Source organism: Echiichthys vipera (assembly GCF_963691815.1).
Source record: "Echiichthys vipera genome assembly, chromosome: 15".
NCBI lineage: Eukaryota > Metazoa > Chordata > Actinopteri > Perciformes > Trachinidae > Echiichthys > Echiichthys vipera.
In genome coordinates, this window is record NC_139840.1 from 14,348,032 (window position 1) to 14,366,708 (window position 18,677).

Here is an 18,677-nt window from a genome sequence, read left to right on the forward strand (position 1 = left end):
CCATTCAGTGGTCGGCTCTACACTTGTGTAAAGTGCACACTGCTTTGTTTGTTAGAGAAGAATGGAAAAGGCCATGGCTTAAAAAAAAAGTCATTATTGCTCACTGAGCTCTCCGACCACTCAGTAAAGCCCAGGTTTAATGTTACATGCTAGATAACACCAGGTGGAAGAGCAGACACAATGTACTTAACATGTGTTCTGCAGGTATTAACATTATGCTAATCAAACGTTGTCAGCGTTGCGATTAAGCTTTACATCTTCTCTCTGTGATGTTGGACAATGTGAAGATTGTCTTTAATGCAGCTAGATCAGATGAAAGAGAGAATGTCTGTTCGTCCGCTGGACTTCCTTTTGCGGAGCTGATGTAAGAGATGCACCTCTGTTGCCTCACTGGAGACCGGGTGCTATCGATGGAGATTGGAGCAATGGGGAGCGACGTAAAGAATGATTAGTTAATAAATCAACTCCCCAGCCTACTTGCTCTTTCTCGCTCTCCGCTCTTCCCCAATCGTCCCCCACTTTTTCTCACCCTCTCCCTCTCTGCGGCAGCGTTAAATTCCTAAGACATGTTGCACCTGTTTGCATGGGTACACAAGACCCCTGCCGGATGTTCCCCCTCCTCTCCCTCTACCCCTGAGGGCGTTGCGGTAGGGTGATGTAATCAGATGAAAGTGGTGGCACAGAGCTGGTGAGAGAATAGGAGAGGCGGAAGAGGCGATGCTCGGAGCCAATGCAGCCAGTCTTCATAAGGGAGAAGCGGGTGCGCATTATTGATCAGAGCAAAATTTAATTTAGTGGAGAATTGACTGCTATGGTTTACCTGAACACTGCTGGTAACTGGGCCCTGCAGCAGGCCTGTGTGGCCAGCAGGTGGTTGAAAGGATCGAGGAGGAGATTAAGGGTTGGATAGAAGGGAAGGAAATGGATGATAAGAGGAATGGCAGAGTTTCAGGGGGAATAGGATGGCATTGAAGGAGGGATGAGAGCTAAAAGGCTTAATGGAGGGCATCTAATCCTAAATTGCAGTGATTCTGGTGTGACACCATTAGTGACATCTTCCTTGCCGGGGCAGCAGACATTTTGGTCTTTTTCTTGCACAAGATGTGAATTATGTGTTTCTAATTTGACATTCGCAGTTGGGTACTATAAGTATTTAACTTATACAGCACCGGTGCAGAGGTACTTGAAGAACTTGACAAGGATGAAGATTGGAAAGTGAATACCCCCCCTTTCCCTTCCATACTCATACATAGAACAGTTTATAGCTCCTCTGCGGAGTTCAGTATCCACAGAGATAAAGGTATCAGTTTCATTTTCTTTTAACGTTTTTTCCCCCTCTTTTCCTCTATTTCCCTTTAGTCTGCATGGCTGCCACAGCCACTGAAGTCGTTTAACACCGTCCTTGAGAAAGCCCTCAGTGAGAAAACTCCTGGCATGTTTAAGGAAAAGGTAGAATGCAGTGTGTGTCAGACAGAGCTGGGACATGCAGAGGGGGGAGCCATTCCCCAGAGGGGTTATTTTCCCCTCTAATAGCTGTTACGAGCCCTACATTATATCCAAGGAGTTACGTTCCTTTGGGGTCCACAGACACACACACACACACACCCACTCACACCTAGACACACTGGTACACTCACACAAAGGCAGGCAGACCCAGTTGAGCACAATTTTTCCCTCTCTGTTTCTCTCCCTTCAACATACACACACACATACACACACAGTGCCACACACACACACACACACACACACACACACACACACACACACACACGCATGGGCACACACACTCCGTCCTAGCCGCTTTGCACTCCTCGTGTCAATATCCTGCCATTTGAAGTCACGTACTGCAGGGGCTTCTGGGAGTCGCCGAGGAGCCAGGCTGACGGGTAATGGGCCGCATTCATTAATAAGGTTGCCGTGCTCCTGTCCCTCCTCAGCAACGCCAAGGATGTCTTCACCGGGGGGTAGGGGGTTGGTGGAGTGTGAGGAGGGGGTAGGGGGAGGAGGTGAGGTGGGGCGAGAGAGAGGCAGCGTCCCGTGGGGAGTCTCCTCCCAGACTCACTTAAAGGAGCTTTATTTCAGCAAGAGAGGAGAGAGGGAAGCAGAGGAACTGTCCGGGACCGCCTCTTTAAAAAAGGGAGAGCAGGGCCCAGGCGAGCCACGCTAACCCTTACAGGGGTCACACTCCTGCTCCCCATCAAACAGCTTATTACCCCACCTGTCGGGAAGTAATCGCCCTAACTGAAAGGAAAACTGTCGAGGTGTTTAAATGCTTTATATGGAGGCAGCTGAAAGGGTAAAGAGGGAAGGAATGAATGCAAGTGGGGCTAATAGTCGTCTCCTAGCACTGCCCCAGGGATTCTGAACCAACAGAACTGAAGGTGACTGCTTTGGTAAACCTTCTCACTGAGGTTGCAGTAATCATTTTAGATCATCTCCTCCTCACTGTCACATTTTAAAACTAGTTAAGCAGTAAAAATGCCATTTCACATCCTTGTGCACTTAATCCTGTGTCTATGTGCAGAACAAAATATATGTGTGCTGTGCACTGAGGTGTGTGTGTATTTGTGCATGCATGCGTGCTGATGACTCTGTGACAGGTGTGTCTAGTCCATGCCAGTTTAAAGAGTCCAAGGCCGTGTTTTAAACAGAGCGCAGCAAGTGGGGCATGTAGTTTGCATTAAAGGGATTAGCAGTCACTTCAAAAGATGACCTGGATTCAGCCCACCAGGGACACCAGTTACACACCCCCTGGTCCACACTCCCTTTAAAGAACCTGGCACAGCTGCCCCACTACAACCACTCTCAACAGTCTGTGTGTGTGTGTGTGTGTGTGTGTGTGTGTGTGTGTGTGTGTGTGTGTGTGTGTGTGTGTGTGTGTGTGTGTGTGTGTGTGGGTGGGTGTTTGTGTGCGCCTGCATAAATTTGGGAGGTATAGCAAAACAGAGTGATCTTGTCAGCTTGTTATCCTGTCATAGTGTATTGTGCACGTTACATATTTACAGAAGTGCAGAGGATCAAATCATCAATGGCCTCACCTGCACATAAAGTATTTCTCAACTTCTTTTTCCACACGTTCAATACATGTAGGCGCTAGATAAACAAGACTCCAAGGATGATATTTCATCAGGTGTGCCAGTGCCTTGTTATGGATTTGTTTCCATGGACACAGTGTTTAATCAGGAGGCAGGATTTCTGAGGAATGGGATGTTATCTGTCAGTGGTGTTGTGCCTTGCGTTGACCACAATTTAACTATTCTTAATCCCAAAGCCAACCGCCATTGATCCACACAGGTTTAAATCTTGTGAGAGTTAATCGGATGTGGATAATGAAAGCCTAATAATGACGACATTCACATTTCAGGATAATCAAGTGCATTTAAAAAGAATTCTAAGGTGTAGAGCCTTCGTGTCCTTGGTGGAAGATGAACAATGTCCCCAGTATCCTTTTAATGAAAGTGAAGGAAAGTGAAAGAAACAATTGTTATATGTGATCATAATGTTTCTCCTGTTTCTTTTTGTGTCCTCTGCAGAATCACGCGTTGACTCAGCACAGCAGCTAACATGGCAAAGATCAGTGGTGCGGCTAAGAACAAGGATCACATGACGCAGAGAATAATGCCTGACCGCCAATTACTGTCAGCGCAGTTTCCCACTGACTGTCTTGCACTGAACCTTCGATTCAGTTTCACCACAAGGAACCATGCCACAGGAAGAAAAAAGAAATAGCAAAGAAAATAAAAGTAAGCGAGGGAAAGAACATAAAAGAACCCTCTCTGTTCTTTACGAACCATTATTTTAAAAATAAAGAAAAAGCCAACTTGTTTGTACATAGAATTCTTCATGTGTTGCTTAACTACAGCTATATTGCAATCTTATACAGTATTTGCCAATGTACAGTTCAAAATGTTTGTCCAAAAAAAGAAAAGGGGGGGAAAAAATATCAATGACATTGTGAATCCGACCAGATGGGACTTAACCAGTTGTGTAAAGGAGAAACAGGGTGCCGCTGAGAGCGTAGGAAGCTGTAGCAACCGGCAAGTGTTGTCAGGAGGACTCTTTTCATCAGCACCACTCCTACTGTGCAGTATGTCACTCTGTATCCTAACATGGTCAATCATAATGGGGTAGAAAAGCTTGATTCACCAGCATAGACTCATAGAGATCTTGTCTGTGTGTCTGTCGTAATATGGCTGCCAGCTGACCAGCTGAGAACGGCGGTGCGACTAATCTGCACTGCCTGCTCTGGAGTTCAGATGAGAGGCGGAAAAAAAAAAAAGGAAAGGAAAGAAAAAACAACACAGAGAACAGAAAAACAGGACAGGATGCTGATATATGCAAACGCAGTGACACAGATTTGGGAAAGGCTAGTTCTTCTGGTTGGCTCGTGAACAGAGGCGTGAAGCTCCCATGTGGCTCTCAGAGCATGGGGGAAATCTCCAGCCCACTGACTCAACCTGTACATTTCTGTTGTCAATGTTTACTGCTCGTTGAAGCCTGGAGATTACTGGAATTAGTTTTTTTCTTTATGTTTTTTGTTATCTATACATATTTTTTCGCAGCTGAGGAGTTAAGGGGGTCATGAAAACTGAACGTAGTTTCAGTCTTGTTTTGGGGGGATATACCGTAGTTACAAAACTCCGTCCCTGGCTCTCCTGGAGAGTGCCCAAGTACTCCTCTTGTTTCTTTGCAGTGTCTCGTTGCCCTCTGCTCAAGATGGAAGCCAATGTGGCATCATACGAAACTTTAAATCATTCTGTTATGTAAATGTTATTTGCATTCATTGAACCTGAGATGCACTTTTGTATAAAACTTTAATGTTTTGACATTTTGATTGAGAATTGTTCGTACACAGTTTACAGGAATTCACCATCTCCTGCAGCAAAAGGACAGTTATCTCTGATGTTATTAAAATGTATTGTACAAATATGGAGTTCTGTATTTGGCAGACCTCGTTTTTTGTGTTGCACATGTGATGGAAATATTAAAAAACTGTATGAGGAAATGGCTTCATTGTCCCTTCATTATCCCTTTTAAAAAATACACGTATCTCCGCGTTAATGTGTGAGAACGCAATTAACCCATCAGACAAGACCTATGATAGCATAAGTGCGATCATCATCAAAAGCTAACACTGCCTTTTTTTTTCATTGTATCAAATTGCATCCTATTTTTCCTCACTCCCTTGTGGCTCTCGCTAACAAACATCTGAGCATCTTAAGGGAGGTCTAGGTTATTAATGACTCCATTACCCATCACCCTGTGCGGTCCCATTCTACACACCCTTGTGCTAGGTCTATTTAGGGAGCCTCCAGCACTCTAGGAGATCAAGGAAAAGATTCTTCTGCCTTTGCCGAATGGGACGAAACTCATGCAGCAACATCTGTCCGTCCAAGCAAATGATTCATCAATGGCGTTGCTCGTGCAGCATAACATTTGTTGACGTTTTTGGTTTTGTTTTGAAAAGGCTCAGCACTGCAGCTCATTGTAACTGGGTTATAATGTGAGTAACAAATGACTGTGAACTCACGCTTCATTTTAAATGCAGAGCGGATCCTGTATTTCATTATATAATGTATATATAAAATACTGCGTAATACCATATTTTGTATGAATATTTAAACATAAACAGAATACTAAGAGAAGCACACAATAATAGTCCTACATATACGGTTTTGATATGCTGTGATATGTGCATAACATCTATGAAAACATATTAAAGACCATTTCTCACAGAAAATTAACACATTTTATAATAAATCTGTACTCAGGGTTCCTGAAGCTTGTCTCGTTTAATTTTCTTATTTCAAGCATGACATAAAATAACCATGTTGTCTGTCATCTATTAGTCTTTATTACATCACTATAATGGGGATCATATGAGAAATGGACGGGGCCTCTTGTGACAGACTTCCATAATGGAGACATTACCCCTCGTCCAAAGCAGAGATGGTACAGCCCAACATTAACTGTCACACTGAATGCAAGCTGGGCATCCATTAAACAACTTTGCTAGCATCTCCCCATGCCAGGCACTTTTAATAAGCTTCAAGGGCATTTAAACGGGTCCAGAACTTTGCTTTGCCAGAGATGGACTGGCCCACATCATCCATTACATTAAATTGGGTGGCGGCCTCCAGCTCATATTTATGATTTAATTAAATTCACTTGTGAGGCGTATCAGAACCACTGTGGCCTCCCTTTTAACGCCAGCCTAAGCAGCAAAACACACACACACACACACACACACACTGCCATACACATGAGCGCATACACAAGCGATGTGTTTCTGACACTCGCCCAAGTGTGAGACTTTGTGGGCGCTTTGGCAGGGGCGTTCTCAGGGGTTCATTTAAAGCAATATAATTACACAGCCCCCAAGTATTCTTCCATCAGAAAGCAGCAGAATGGATGGCCTGTTAAGAGATAACTTAGCCTGGCTGATCCTCTGCGGTGTCGTCGCCTGATCATAACCTCAATGCAAGTGGCACTCAATGCCTCAAAAAGCCTGGCCAGTTGGTGGAACTGGGCAGTCGGGCCAGATGTTTGAGAGTAGCAGATGAAATGCCATTGTTCTTGTCCGGGATGTGTGTAAAATGGCATTTTGTGGGTGTTTTTTTTTTCATTCGACAGCCTAAAACCCATGGTCCCCTAGAGGAAAAGTGATAGCCTGTGTTAAGACTTTATTAAAGAATTATGAGATCCTACTGAACCTGTGCGTTATGTTGCTATCCAGAAGACTGGAAATGTGCCACTTTATCTGGAATGAACAACCTGCACAAATGTAGGTATGCATTTAGTGTTTGTCCCTTGTGTTCCAGTGTCCTTGCTATCACTCTTCTTTGGTGCAAAATTTAGTTTGGTGAAAACTCCACATTGTTAGGCTGTGCATTCTTCCCACTGAAGGAGACCTCAGAGACCTCTTATGGCATTCAATATGTGCGCCCAAGCGTGAGATCCAGATCCATTTGGCTGGGAGATCCGCTGGGAGTGTCTGGGGTAACCCAATCTCTCACACCGGCACTCCACATCCAAAGAGCCATCTTTTCACTTCAGAACTGTGTCAGCAAAATGGACGCCTCAACTTCAGTATGTAGCCCTGCCACAGTGTTTATGGATCAAGCATAAGGGTCTTTTGCTAATGTCTATTGTTTGTATCATGTGTAATGTTGTATACACCTTGGTTCAGTGTCTTTAAAATACTACAGTGAAAATAAACCGTTCTGAATGCTTTATCTCAAACAGTCTTCCTCAAAGTAAAGTTACTTTTCCTCTGCAAATGTACGGATGGCATGATGACGGGTAGTAATTATAAAAAAGTGCCTGGAGCTGGGAATATCACCTTCAGAGGATATCCATTTTCATCCTACACTTCAATGCAAATAATTGTATTTAAAAATAAAACATTTATTCCAAGATGATTTGTGAAGGGAAGATGCATCTTTTATCCCACCATACATTTCCTAAAGCTTATTCATTTTAGGGTCACAGGGGACTTGAGCCTTTCCCATCACACACTGGGCAAGAAGCATGCCCCGGACGAGTCGTCAGTCTATCACCGAGCCAACACACACATACAGTATAGACAAACAAACACATTCACACTCTTCTCTCCTCTGTAGCCCCTCATAATGATCCTCCTTGTTTCCTGAACTGGGAGAGCTGAAGGTGAGTATGCCCCTCCAGTCATCTGCCTCCGCCTCACCAAGACAAACACTTGAAATAGACATGGCACTAGAATCTTCATTTTGTGTGTGTGTGTGGGGGGGGGGAGGGTTTTCAAAAATGTATTAAAGACCAAGCAATAAAATATAGACCAGGTGGGGTCAAATTCACTGCAACTCTCCAGGCTCCATAGCCAATGTGGCCGGTGTGATGATATGAGGACAAGAGAAGAGTCTAACAAGAGGAGAGAAAGTATCAATAATGCAGCGTACACCTTATATAGCTGACAGTAAAAATTGAAAACACACTGCCTAAGAGAGAGGAGGGCACACCGAATTCTGGGATGAGTCCCGTGTATTTATGATGCAGAACATAAATTCATTGGTTAAATGACTTAGAGTTCAAAGTGGCTGCTCGGGTGTGTTTCAGCACTATTGATACACATGTGCAGAAAAGACAGATATGCCCATGATTGAATTCTCTCCGTGTCTCTAGAAAGCTTGGTGTATGTCCATATTAACACCGATGTGAAATAATCTTTGCTCACACAAATCTGTGACGTGTTTGCTTAATGAACACACGGCAGATGAACACTGGTGTCTGTTGCACAAAATGTGGAGAAGGATGCCAAAGTAGAATAAAAGGGGGCTTTCTTTTTGTTAATATTTATTCGATTTATTTTTGATGAATCTGGAATTTTACTGTCAGTTTCACATTTATTTCCCTCTTATTGGTGAAAAAGCTAAAATAATGGAGCCCCTTGGGACAACAAGGTCCCAGTTTTCCCCTTTCTCACTTGTCTCTCCCTCTCCTGTTTTTATCCTAATTTTATCCCTCTCTTTTTTTTAATTCAATTCTTCCCGTTCATTCTTGCGCTGTCTTTCTCACCTTTCACTACCATCCTCTCTTACCCATGTCAGTCTTCCTCGCTCTCGCTCTTCCGCCACCCATTCCTCCTCCCTTTGCATCTCTTGTATTGTAAACAGCTCACAAAAGCATGACAAGGTCTCCGCTCATGTTCCCCCTGCCTCCCTCTCTGTTCTCCCAGCTATTTGTTATTGTCTCCTCGCTATCGTGTGTGTTTGTCTCTATCACGCGTTCTTTATTCTGTTTTTCCTCTGCGTCAGAAAAGCAAAAGTTAATTAAATATGGAACGAGATGGAGCAGCATCTCTTTAAACCATCATGTCATTAAAATGGCATCCCTGGGAGATCAGCTTAAAAGGAGTCGGAGAACAATGTCTTCTCCGTCAGATATTTATGGGCCTGGTTATGTAAACATGCTCCCTTTATTCTCTATGTATATTTCATGTAATTATCACTTTTTGTAGCACTTCCCCCGTGAGATTCGTAGAGGCAAGAAGTTACTAGGGGAATGTCATTAGAAGACACTATTGTTACAGTGCTGCTCTGATACTGCACTGGGAAAAAGGCTACATTCCTGGTGAAACCTTTTATCTATATTTGCCTTCATCATATAAAAATGATTAGTGTATCTGAAGACTAAAACTCATGGCCCTTTCGCTGTGTTGCCCATCTGTATTTAAACCAAAAAAACACACTGACTGATTCCACGCACTCATCTGATCTAGACACCAGGGGAAATTCACAGATTATTTACAGGTTTGCAAAAACCTTGATGACTCTTACTCAGCTTGCCCATATATCCATCTGTTAGAAAAGCTGAAGATCTGGAGTTAACTGGATTCCTTCAGCAGTAGAGGCCAGTGACTTGGAGTGCTTGAAGGTCTGGGTGCCAGCTGACGGAAGACGCTAATTAAGAGGGCTGGAGAGCCAGTGGGGTGCCTTATGAAACAGTGGCACCTGGGTTTCACAAGAGGGGGCCGGGTATCCATCACAACTCATCTGTGTTGCACAGGGAAGACTATAGTCCGCTCCCGCACTCTGCCACATAGCTCTCTTTTACTCAAGCATAATGTCAAATAGGCTCACACAAAAGCACCCCCACCCCCACCCCCCCTACCCTCTCTCAGCATGTTTGCCATCACAGAGGAAGATATTATTGCATGGCATGATGAAATTGTATATGTCAAGGTGCATTTCATTCACCGCAGATGCACCTAAATGTAGATGCAGAAAGAAACAGCTGTGCACGGACACAGTCAAATGCACATATGTAACACACGCTCACACAGCTGGACTCCCACATGCATGACTTAATGTCCCTCTCCTTTCTATTGTTGGTTGAGTCTTCTTTGCTGTAGGGGTCCAAATGTCTCTAAGTAATCTAGCTTTGACTTAAGGGACAATATTAGGTCTTCATTATTCGGCAGATACAGCCATCACAGACCAACACTGAACCTGCCATATTGCTTTACCAACCTGACCCCACAGATGCAGTAAACCTAAGTGAACCACAGTTTCGAAAGTCGACAGCAATAACCACTGCAGAATTGCTTTTAATCAACGTCTGAAATGAGGGTGACTTGAAGCGTCGCCCCATGCTGATTAAATGTAATTGTTTAATTGCCAAGTGCTGGGAACCCATCCTAAGAGGATTCCAATGGAATTATTTAATCTCTAGTCAGGAAGTACACTGCAGGAAAAAAGCAGAGGGAAAAACGGAAGAACGGAAAAAGGCAAAAATGAAGCAGAAATAGTCTGTTTTTCTTTTTCGAGTGAATCCCTCATGAAATATTAAACTGTGGTTTACATTTAGTTAGCTGAGAAAGTGAACAGCCTAGGTGGGTGGGGGTGGGGGATGGAGGGGGAGATGTACACTAAGTGATGCTACAACTTCAAAAGAGGCCACAGTTTTGACCTGTATCTGCAGACTAAAGTGGTTTTGGTCTTGTTTGCTGCTTCACTTTTATGTTTCAGCTTCAAACATTAGTGTAGCATATTGAGTACTGTGAAAATGTCTTCTGTATTTTTCCTCATGCCAAAGATTACACTGGCTTCATTCCACATATGTCACCTTTTATTGTCTTTTGTTTAGACCAGAGTTGTTATCCAGTTTAAAAACAAGAGTTAAACTATTCAGTGACTCTCATGGGGAACTTTTATAGGCCCTCTCCCTCCTCTGATCACTGACTGAGTCTCTGCTAATGGGACTCTATAAACTCAAGGAGCACAGGTGCACTCAATTTGGGGTCACAGCTTTTAGATACATTGCTTGGGGTCACAGACATCCAAACCCCAATAAACACATTCACATATACACACTGAATAGGTTTAAAACGACACACACATACCTCTGCGTGCGCACATAATTAAAATCTCTCATGTGTATTTTTTTGGTTCTACCCTTCCAAGACCAATTTAAGTTGGCATGATCCCTAACAGAACCTCAGTAGCCACATGGGTTTAGCACACATGCCATGACATCTCAATCTATCAACAAAATCAATAGCAGTAGTGCTCCTAATATAACTGCACACAGTGCAAGCGTTGCTCACAGTGATACCGCTCTTGCTGTTGCATTTAGATACAGAGGGAGTAAACCCAGGCATGCCATTCTGCTGATAAATGCAGTTCTGTCATCCCGAGGGAAATGTGCCTGCATCCCTCCGGTCAGAAGTGTGCTTCTGTCCCCCCACCACGCCACAGGCAGAGAGGGAGCGAGAGGGAGAGCAGAGGCCTGTTCCCTGCAGCTGTGCCCTTATTCCCAGCACCTGACCAGGGGCCCAGATGTGCACACTGGCAACAGCAACAATTTGAGCAATGTAAGTCCCATGTGGGACCCAGGCACCTGCAAATGTAACCCCACTATCTAACATGATGGCGTAATTAGAGGTCTAATAAGTCTACATCTGGAAAGAACTTGTTTAATCTATCAAATCAAACCTACCTAGACTGGGGAACAATACAAAAATGGTATTGCACTCTCAGCATTTCATCTGCACATCAAACAAAAACCACTTGGCACTGACCCAATTAGCCATCAGGTAGACAGCACCTAGATTTAAAATGCATCACAGAGCTTCATTTATTTATGTGATATTGTGCATACAGATCCTCAGCCAGTAACTTATATGTGTTTATTTTTGAAAATTCTTAAATTGAATTGACTTTAAATAAACACAAAAAAAATGTACTTTGTATGTTATACTATAATTCTTTCTGAGACAAGGGGACAACATTTAGAACACTAATATTTTAGTCACACAAACATTTACCAAAAAATATATAGCATAACAGCACTTAAGGACTGTATAAATAATTTGCTGAAGAAGGAAATACCGTCACTGTTCAAGTTTTGCAATAACAAAGTGAGACTGTGACAGTGAAAGGACTCACTTGGAATAAATATAAAGAGAACAGCGTCCAATTCTATAGACCTATAATTATTATGTTATAATCCTCTATTACAATTTGAATCAGTCACTCATTTAACTGACAAATGGAAAAACAACAATAAAGTAAAACAGTTCATAGAAACCTTGGCCAATCTCAAAGATTGAAATTGAAGCTTAACGCTTATGCACCGCAGACAGGAAGCTGTAAAGGTTAATGGTGACATCTAGTGGCACATAAGTATACATGCATCTGCAGATCACAGTTAAATGCTATTTTGGCATCATTTGTAAACATAGTACTTCTCTCTCTTGCATAAAGCCAAATACTTTATGAAAACAAAAAAAATTGATTGTTTACTTTTTTGTGGTGTTTTTCTACTGTACAGCACAAAAAAAACAACATTTATTTTGGGGCGATGAATGTGCAGACAATGCATTCAATGTGTGGAGAAATTAATTCCATTTTGTAATCTTTTATATGACAATGTACCCCAAAAATATAGAGAACAAAATGTAAGCCTTTTATATTACATACATTTATACTTACTGTAATGGCACTTTTTGTTTACATCACTGTGTTTCTGTAAAATCAATAGTGGTAGACTTTCTAACAGCAGAGGGTGACAGTGATCTGTTTTACCTCAGCTGAAGCTAGGAGGTCACAGTGAGGGCAACACTTATCTTTTCATAATTGACGAATTGATATCAGGCCTGTATGGCACTCATTCAATAATACATTTCTTTATTATAGTATGTAAAAAAAAAAACTATGATATTGATTATCATGTGGTTTGTTGGTTTATAAATTGGTAAATTCAGATTTTTCAGACAAGAGAATTATTGTCATGCTTATGATAGATGTTGAATAAATACTTTAAATGGGAACACAGTGAACTGTTAATTACATCATGCTGTATAGTACCAACCTTATACATCCAAACACTGAAAAGTGAAAAGTTGAATTATGGGCTATGTGACAAACAGTAATGCACAGTTAAGCTTCATCTGCTTAAACTGTGTGATGGATTAGATTTTGAATATTTCCATCTTTAGTTCTGGCACATCGTTCACTCAAATCCTTCCGTGGGTATCTGTTTGTCACTGGCCAACACGAAGGACAGATGATGGGGGAGTAGTATGCCGCCTTGGGCAGAGAATCTTGCTAAAGGCCCTGCGGAAGCTACTGTGACAAAGTGGGTACAGGAATGGGTTAATAGCAGAATTGAGCCACAGGAGCCAGAAGGTGACCTCGTACCAGTGATGCTGGATGCACCGCCCTCTGCAGGCAGCACGGATGATCATCAGTAGGGTGTACGGTGCCCAGCAGATGGCAAAGGCACATACTATGATGGCCAGGGACTTAGCAATTTTCTTATCCCTGGACAGACGGCTGGGATGGGCAGCCCTGCTGGTTGAGGGATCTACTTTACCCAAAGTGGGAGAGGTGGTCTGGGAGTGGATAGAGCCTCTTGCAGACAGTTTCATCCCAAACCCCCAGTTGTGAGACAGGGGAATACTTTTCCCCAGGGCAGAGGCAGGTTCGCTCAGTTGAAGGTGGAGCTGGGTCTTACAGCTGTGGAGCCTCCTCCTACGTATGCTGAGGTAAATGCTGAAGTTGAAGAAAGCCACAGATATAAAAGGAGAGAAGAACTCCAGCATGGAGGCACTCAGCAGGAAGTACCAAGAGTAATAGAACTCTGCAAAGCACTCATCCTTTGGCACACGGCTTCTGCCCACCACCAGTTCCCAAAATATGATCGCTGGGCCATACAGGACAAAGGCTAGCACCCAAACAGCAATCATCTTGATTATGGCTTGATGAGTCATGCCCTGTCTGGCACGGTAACTCACCTGCAGTAAATAAAAGCAAATCACAACATATATTAAGTGATAGTAGTAGTGTGTGGTCACTCATTTTCTATGTACTGTCCTTAGCCATACAGAGGTAGGTAATGTTCCTTTCATAGCAGTTGCGGAGGAGTTATTCTGATTTAAAAGAGCAATAACACAGCTAGTCGAGACGGAGCTAAATTTAAGTATTTTACATATTGTTATGTAGTTTTATCTCTAACAATGTATCATATTTTATGAGCTGATTACATGTTTTGCATGTAAAACATTTATCTGCAAAGTAACTTGTGGTGTAACTGTAGCTGTCAGATCAATGTAGAGGATTTAAAAGCATGGCATTTGAAAGTAACAGAGGTAATCAAGAAGAGCACAAGTATCTTAGTACATTAGTAATGAAATCAAGTAGATGTATTAAAACAGAACACTGATTTATTTGTACTGAGCACAGAACAGTGGTAAAAGGAATATGAGGGCTGGCCTTAAACCAGAAGCCATAAGCCAAGTCTACAAAAAAAAAAAGAAACCACCAGTGAAACAGCGAAACAGTAAAACCCTTAGTGTCTGAGTGATTGTTAAGTCACTGAAGCACCTCTCATGACCACTTGTCAGAATCATCGCTTCCTATGCCCCGTCCATATTCTTGTTCAGAGGGCAGCGTGAATTACACCCTCTCCAGCTGCTCTGAATATATGCCCCTGTTCTGAATGACCAAAAAATGAACTGCTGTTCTTTTTCAAAGGAAAATGGAAAATGGTTCCACTTATGTTTGTATCAAATTAATTGGTATACAGTAATTGTTGCTCCTGCTTTATGAGATGCTGCACTCTAAAGGAGAAGAATCAGGTGTGCTCATAAATGCAATCTTTTTACATTGTTGGATTACTCCTCAGAACTTATACGGATTCATCTTATCACACTGTTATAATCACAAGCAATATACTGAATAGGATATTTTCTTATACTGTGCAGGGCACATTTTGTGCTGACATTTTATCCTACTGCCAAATATATGCATCCAATCTGACTCTTTCTTTTATTTGAAAGATAAACTTTGTTCTGTGACCGTTGACGATCCTTTGTCTTTCAATGTTCAGAGAGAAATGCTTTTAGGAAAATGCAGCTTGGCAGCCGGTGGCCTGTTTCTGCTGTGATTGATCTCTCCAGGTTGGAATGACCATGGCACGTAGGAGGATCTCAATGATCAAAGCTAGCTAATTAAAGAAGAGGCTCTCTCTTTCTCTGGTGTTATTTGTATTCATTGCTCTGATGTTAAGTGTTTTCTTGTGAAAGGAAACAGAACACCCTCTTTGTCTACTATGCCAAGCCTGATCCCACCTCTGAGTTAACACACAAGTATAGGATAGAGTCACTCGGCTAATGCACAGACAAGCCTCAATAAGAGGTTCAATGGGCCGCGGAGGTTTGGACATTTATGCTAACTCCTACACTGTAAGAAGTCTGTCAGTGGTATTGTCCATTTTACTTTATTTAGAAAAATATATTTATCCAATGAATCAATACATTTTCCTTTTTTAGTCTTTTTGAGTTATCTATAAGTACAAAGTTTGAATATTTTCGTAATTTACTTTTTTTATGCAAGAAAATAATTTTATCGGACTTCAACATCAATTGATTTAACAAAACTCTGTTTAAACATTTACAGCAGTGTAACGTGACCCGTCCACCTGCATGCAGCAACGGACCAACGGACACGGAAGAACAAGCCCGGGCAGGCTTCCCTTTGAATGTAAGGATGGTCCTGGTTGATCCAACAAGGAAGTGCCACAAATTGCAGTTCTCCGAGTGTCCACTGGGAGAAGTTTGCACAATTTCTCATTGACCAACATGTTTTCACAGCATAATTAAACCTATTTAAGGCCCGATACAAAAACCATTCTAGTCTGTATGTTTAGGTCATATCTCCATGACAACACTGAGGTGGGTACATTTTTTTGTACCAGGCTAGTTTTTATTTTATTGGAGGTTAAAGTTTATGACTAATTAGGGCTGTGGCCTCTTAAGGTGACAGATAGCCACTGGCCCTCACTACTCCTCAGAGGTATACATCAGCCAGATGGATGTATTGGTAAGAGGAAATGAGGTGGAGTCAAAGTCTGACAAGATGGCGACTCCCGTAGGCGAGTACAATTGGATCGAGTTGAGAGAATGGATCCCGACGGTAATACTATGTCCATTTTTTATACAGTCTTTGTTTTTTTTCACAGAGCCTAAGGAAAACACTTTACAGAACTCATGCAAGTAACAATTTATATTGTTAAAAGTCAGATTTTGCCAGAATTAATATGTATAAATTTGCAAAAGCATAGCTCTGTTTCCTAATGTTATATTTTATTTGCTACTTATCCCGTTGCCGACCACCATTTCAAATGTGCTCTATGTCTTGTGAAAATGTTTTAATTAATATGTATATGGTTACAAAAGGAAAACTCTACTGTTAAGGTGTTCTACGCAGCACTTTAAAACGTTGAGGTCATGCATTCTATGCACTAAATATAGATGTTAACTGTTTATACTGTCGAGCTCATTGCCACTGTTTTCATATGGTAATGATTTAATAAAGGTTGGAATTAGATATGGCTTTATTTCTTTATTATTATGCTTACTTATTATTTTAAGCAGTTTCCATTTTAAAAACAAAGAAAGGGTGAATTGGTCAAAATTAATAAAAAAAGAGTACAAACATTTTTTTCTTTCAGTTAAATGTCACTTATTTTAATTAAGTCTTGTGTGTTTAATATGCTTATGTTTTTTACATTGATTTTTCCTCGATTTTTTGGCTTTTTTCTGTAAACGCAATTTAATCTTTTTGCATACATCGAAATGGACATAATCAAGTTCTCAAAATACCAATTAGTTGACTAAACTTATAAAAAGTGGTTGGAAAATGTTGCCTTATCTAGGCAGTGCTAAGATGGACAGAAAAAAGAAAATGAACATAACTGTTGGTGTACAATTAAGTAAAGCAGCAAAATGTCGTTGCATGGATTCAATTATTTGAATCCGAAAATTTAAAGTATTTAAGTTTAGTCATCAAATGTTAGACTATCGACATCCTGCATATTTTCTGAAACCACTCTATCCCAAAGTTAAAATGTGGCTTCCTTTTTTTTATCTTCGTCATGGGGAAGGGCTATAATTAGGAGTGGCACTGGGCCTGAATGGGTCAGGAGTGATTAACCTCTGCAGATGGGCACATTTGGGAGAATGAGGTGGCACTGTCCCTACAAATGACCTGGGAGACTCAACATTCACAAATTAAGCCACATACCAGAAGCAGTGGCTGCAAAAGAAAAGGCTCTTTAACTTTTAATGCTCTAAACACATTAAAAAAAAATGTGTCTGAGTGGGAACTGAGAGGAGAAAATGACCCTGAGAAGGTGAGAACACCAGGCATACTGCAGTTTTCCTCCATTTGACTATGACAACATTTCAGATTATTTTGCAAATATAGCAAGGTTAGCGTTCTGGGAGTCACAATCCTACATTCACTTTCAGGCTGTGTGCAGTCTGGCGCAGGATGTTCAACTCACTGCTCTGGTGACTGACAGGAAGCGGTCATAGCTGATGAGGACGATGCTGAAGACAGACGCAGAACAAAGCAGGTAGTCCATGACCAGCCACAGCTTGCACAGTCCTCTGCCCAGCGTCCACCTGCCTGTGAGGATATAAGGCATGTAGACTGGGATGCAGAATGCCCCTACGGAAAGGAGATAAGTAACACAGTACATTTTTATTACTGACATTCATACATGCTAAATAAATGTTAGGTTGTAAGTCAAGTGTTTCCCTAAAATATATTTTTACCTGAACTTTAAAAGAATGAAGGTAACAAATAGTGATGTGTGAGTGTGAAAGAGCACATCACAGAAAAATAAGCAATGCTATTAATGCCAAATGAAGAAAGGAAAAAAAGGAAAGAAAAAAATATATTTTGCCATCATTTTACTAACTTGCAGCTGCTTAATTTATGAGTGTACACCTACTCAGAAACCTTTCTCACACATCTAGAGTACAGGGAGATTGACAGGTATACACAGGAGCACCACACACACACCCACCCACACACACACACACACACACACACACACACACACGCACGCACGCACGCACATACACACGCACACACACACACACACACACACACACTTATATATACACACACACATATATATAAAGAGTCATATATCAGCATTGTTACATACACCATAGCATATCATATCACACAGAGCCTTTGTGACAGAAAGAGCACATTTATCGTTTGAATTAAACTTTACCTGCTGTATATTATTTTATTCCAGGGTCTAAAAGAAAAAAAAAGTAAGGATGGACTTACCTACTAGAAAATCTGATATTGCCAAATTCAGGAAGTAATAATTACATTGTCTCCTCAAACTCTTGTCCACTTTAAAGGCCAAAATGACCAGTGCGTTACCCAAAACTATCACAACGACCAAAGTCACCATCATCACCATCAAAATGACAAACATGGGTCCTGAAAACACGAAGCTGCTCTGGACTCTAGTTGAGTTGCTGTCAAAACAGTAGCGACTTGAGTTAGAATCACTTTGTTCCTCCGACATGGTTCTGATATGGTGGTGAAATATGCCGTTAAATCCGCAACAGAACTGCGCTGAAAATATGAAGCCAGCAACAAGTGTCAGGCGAGTGCACACTGCATCAATCACCCCCCATCTATGCTCTGAAAGCGTCGCCTTTCTGTCGAATCCGAGCACAGTGTCAAAGAAAATCCACAAGAGAGCGCACACCGCCCTGGACAAAACGCTGCATGAGCACTCCATGAATTACGCAATGCCATAAGGTTAAGCCTTAGTGTGATTAGAGTACCTCTCGAGGCAAATATTAAGCTTTAGTCATCATTCAT

The 18,677-nt window shown here is 41.8% G+C and overlaps 2 protein-coding genes across 7 annotated transcripts in view; one reads left to right on the forward strand and one right to left on the reverse strand.

Moving 5' to 3' along the window:
* Positions 1-4,962, forward strand: part of znf521 (zinc finger protein 521) — a 93,328-nt gene extending 88,366 nt beyond the window's left edge. For all 6 annotated transcript variants that reach the window (XM_083928318.1, XM_083928321.1, XM_083928320.1 and 3 more), the window contains one exon: positions 3,534-4,962. In XM_083928318.1, coding sequence (XP_083784444.1) covers positions 3,534-3,563 — 30 coding nt within the window. In that variant the 3' untranslated portion in view covers positions 3,564-4,962. The remainder of the gene's footprint in view (positions 1-3,533) is intronic.
* An 8,059-nt stretch (positions 4,963-13,021) lies between these two features.
* Positions 13,022-18,378, reverse strand: LOC310957475 (histamine H3 receptor-like; the record flags this gene model as incomplete). The annotated part of the gene is made up of 3 exons (XM_083928051.1): positions 18,129-18,378; positions 17,326-17,492; positions 13,022-13,774 (listed from the first exon to the last, which is right to left on the reverse strand). Exons 1-3 carry the CDS (start codon positions 18,373-18,375, stop codon positions 13,022-13,024), a joined length of 1,167 nt encoding a protein of 388 aa, XP_083784177.1. The 5' UTR covers positions 18,376-18,378.
* Between the last annotated feature and the right edge of the window lie 299 nt (positions 18,379-18,677).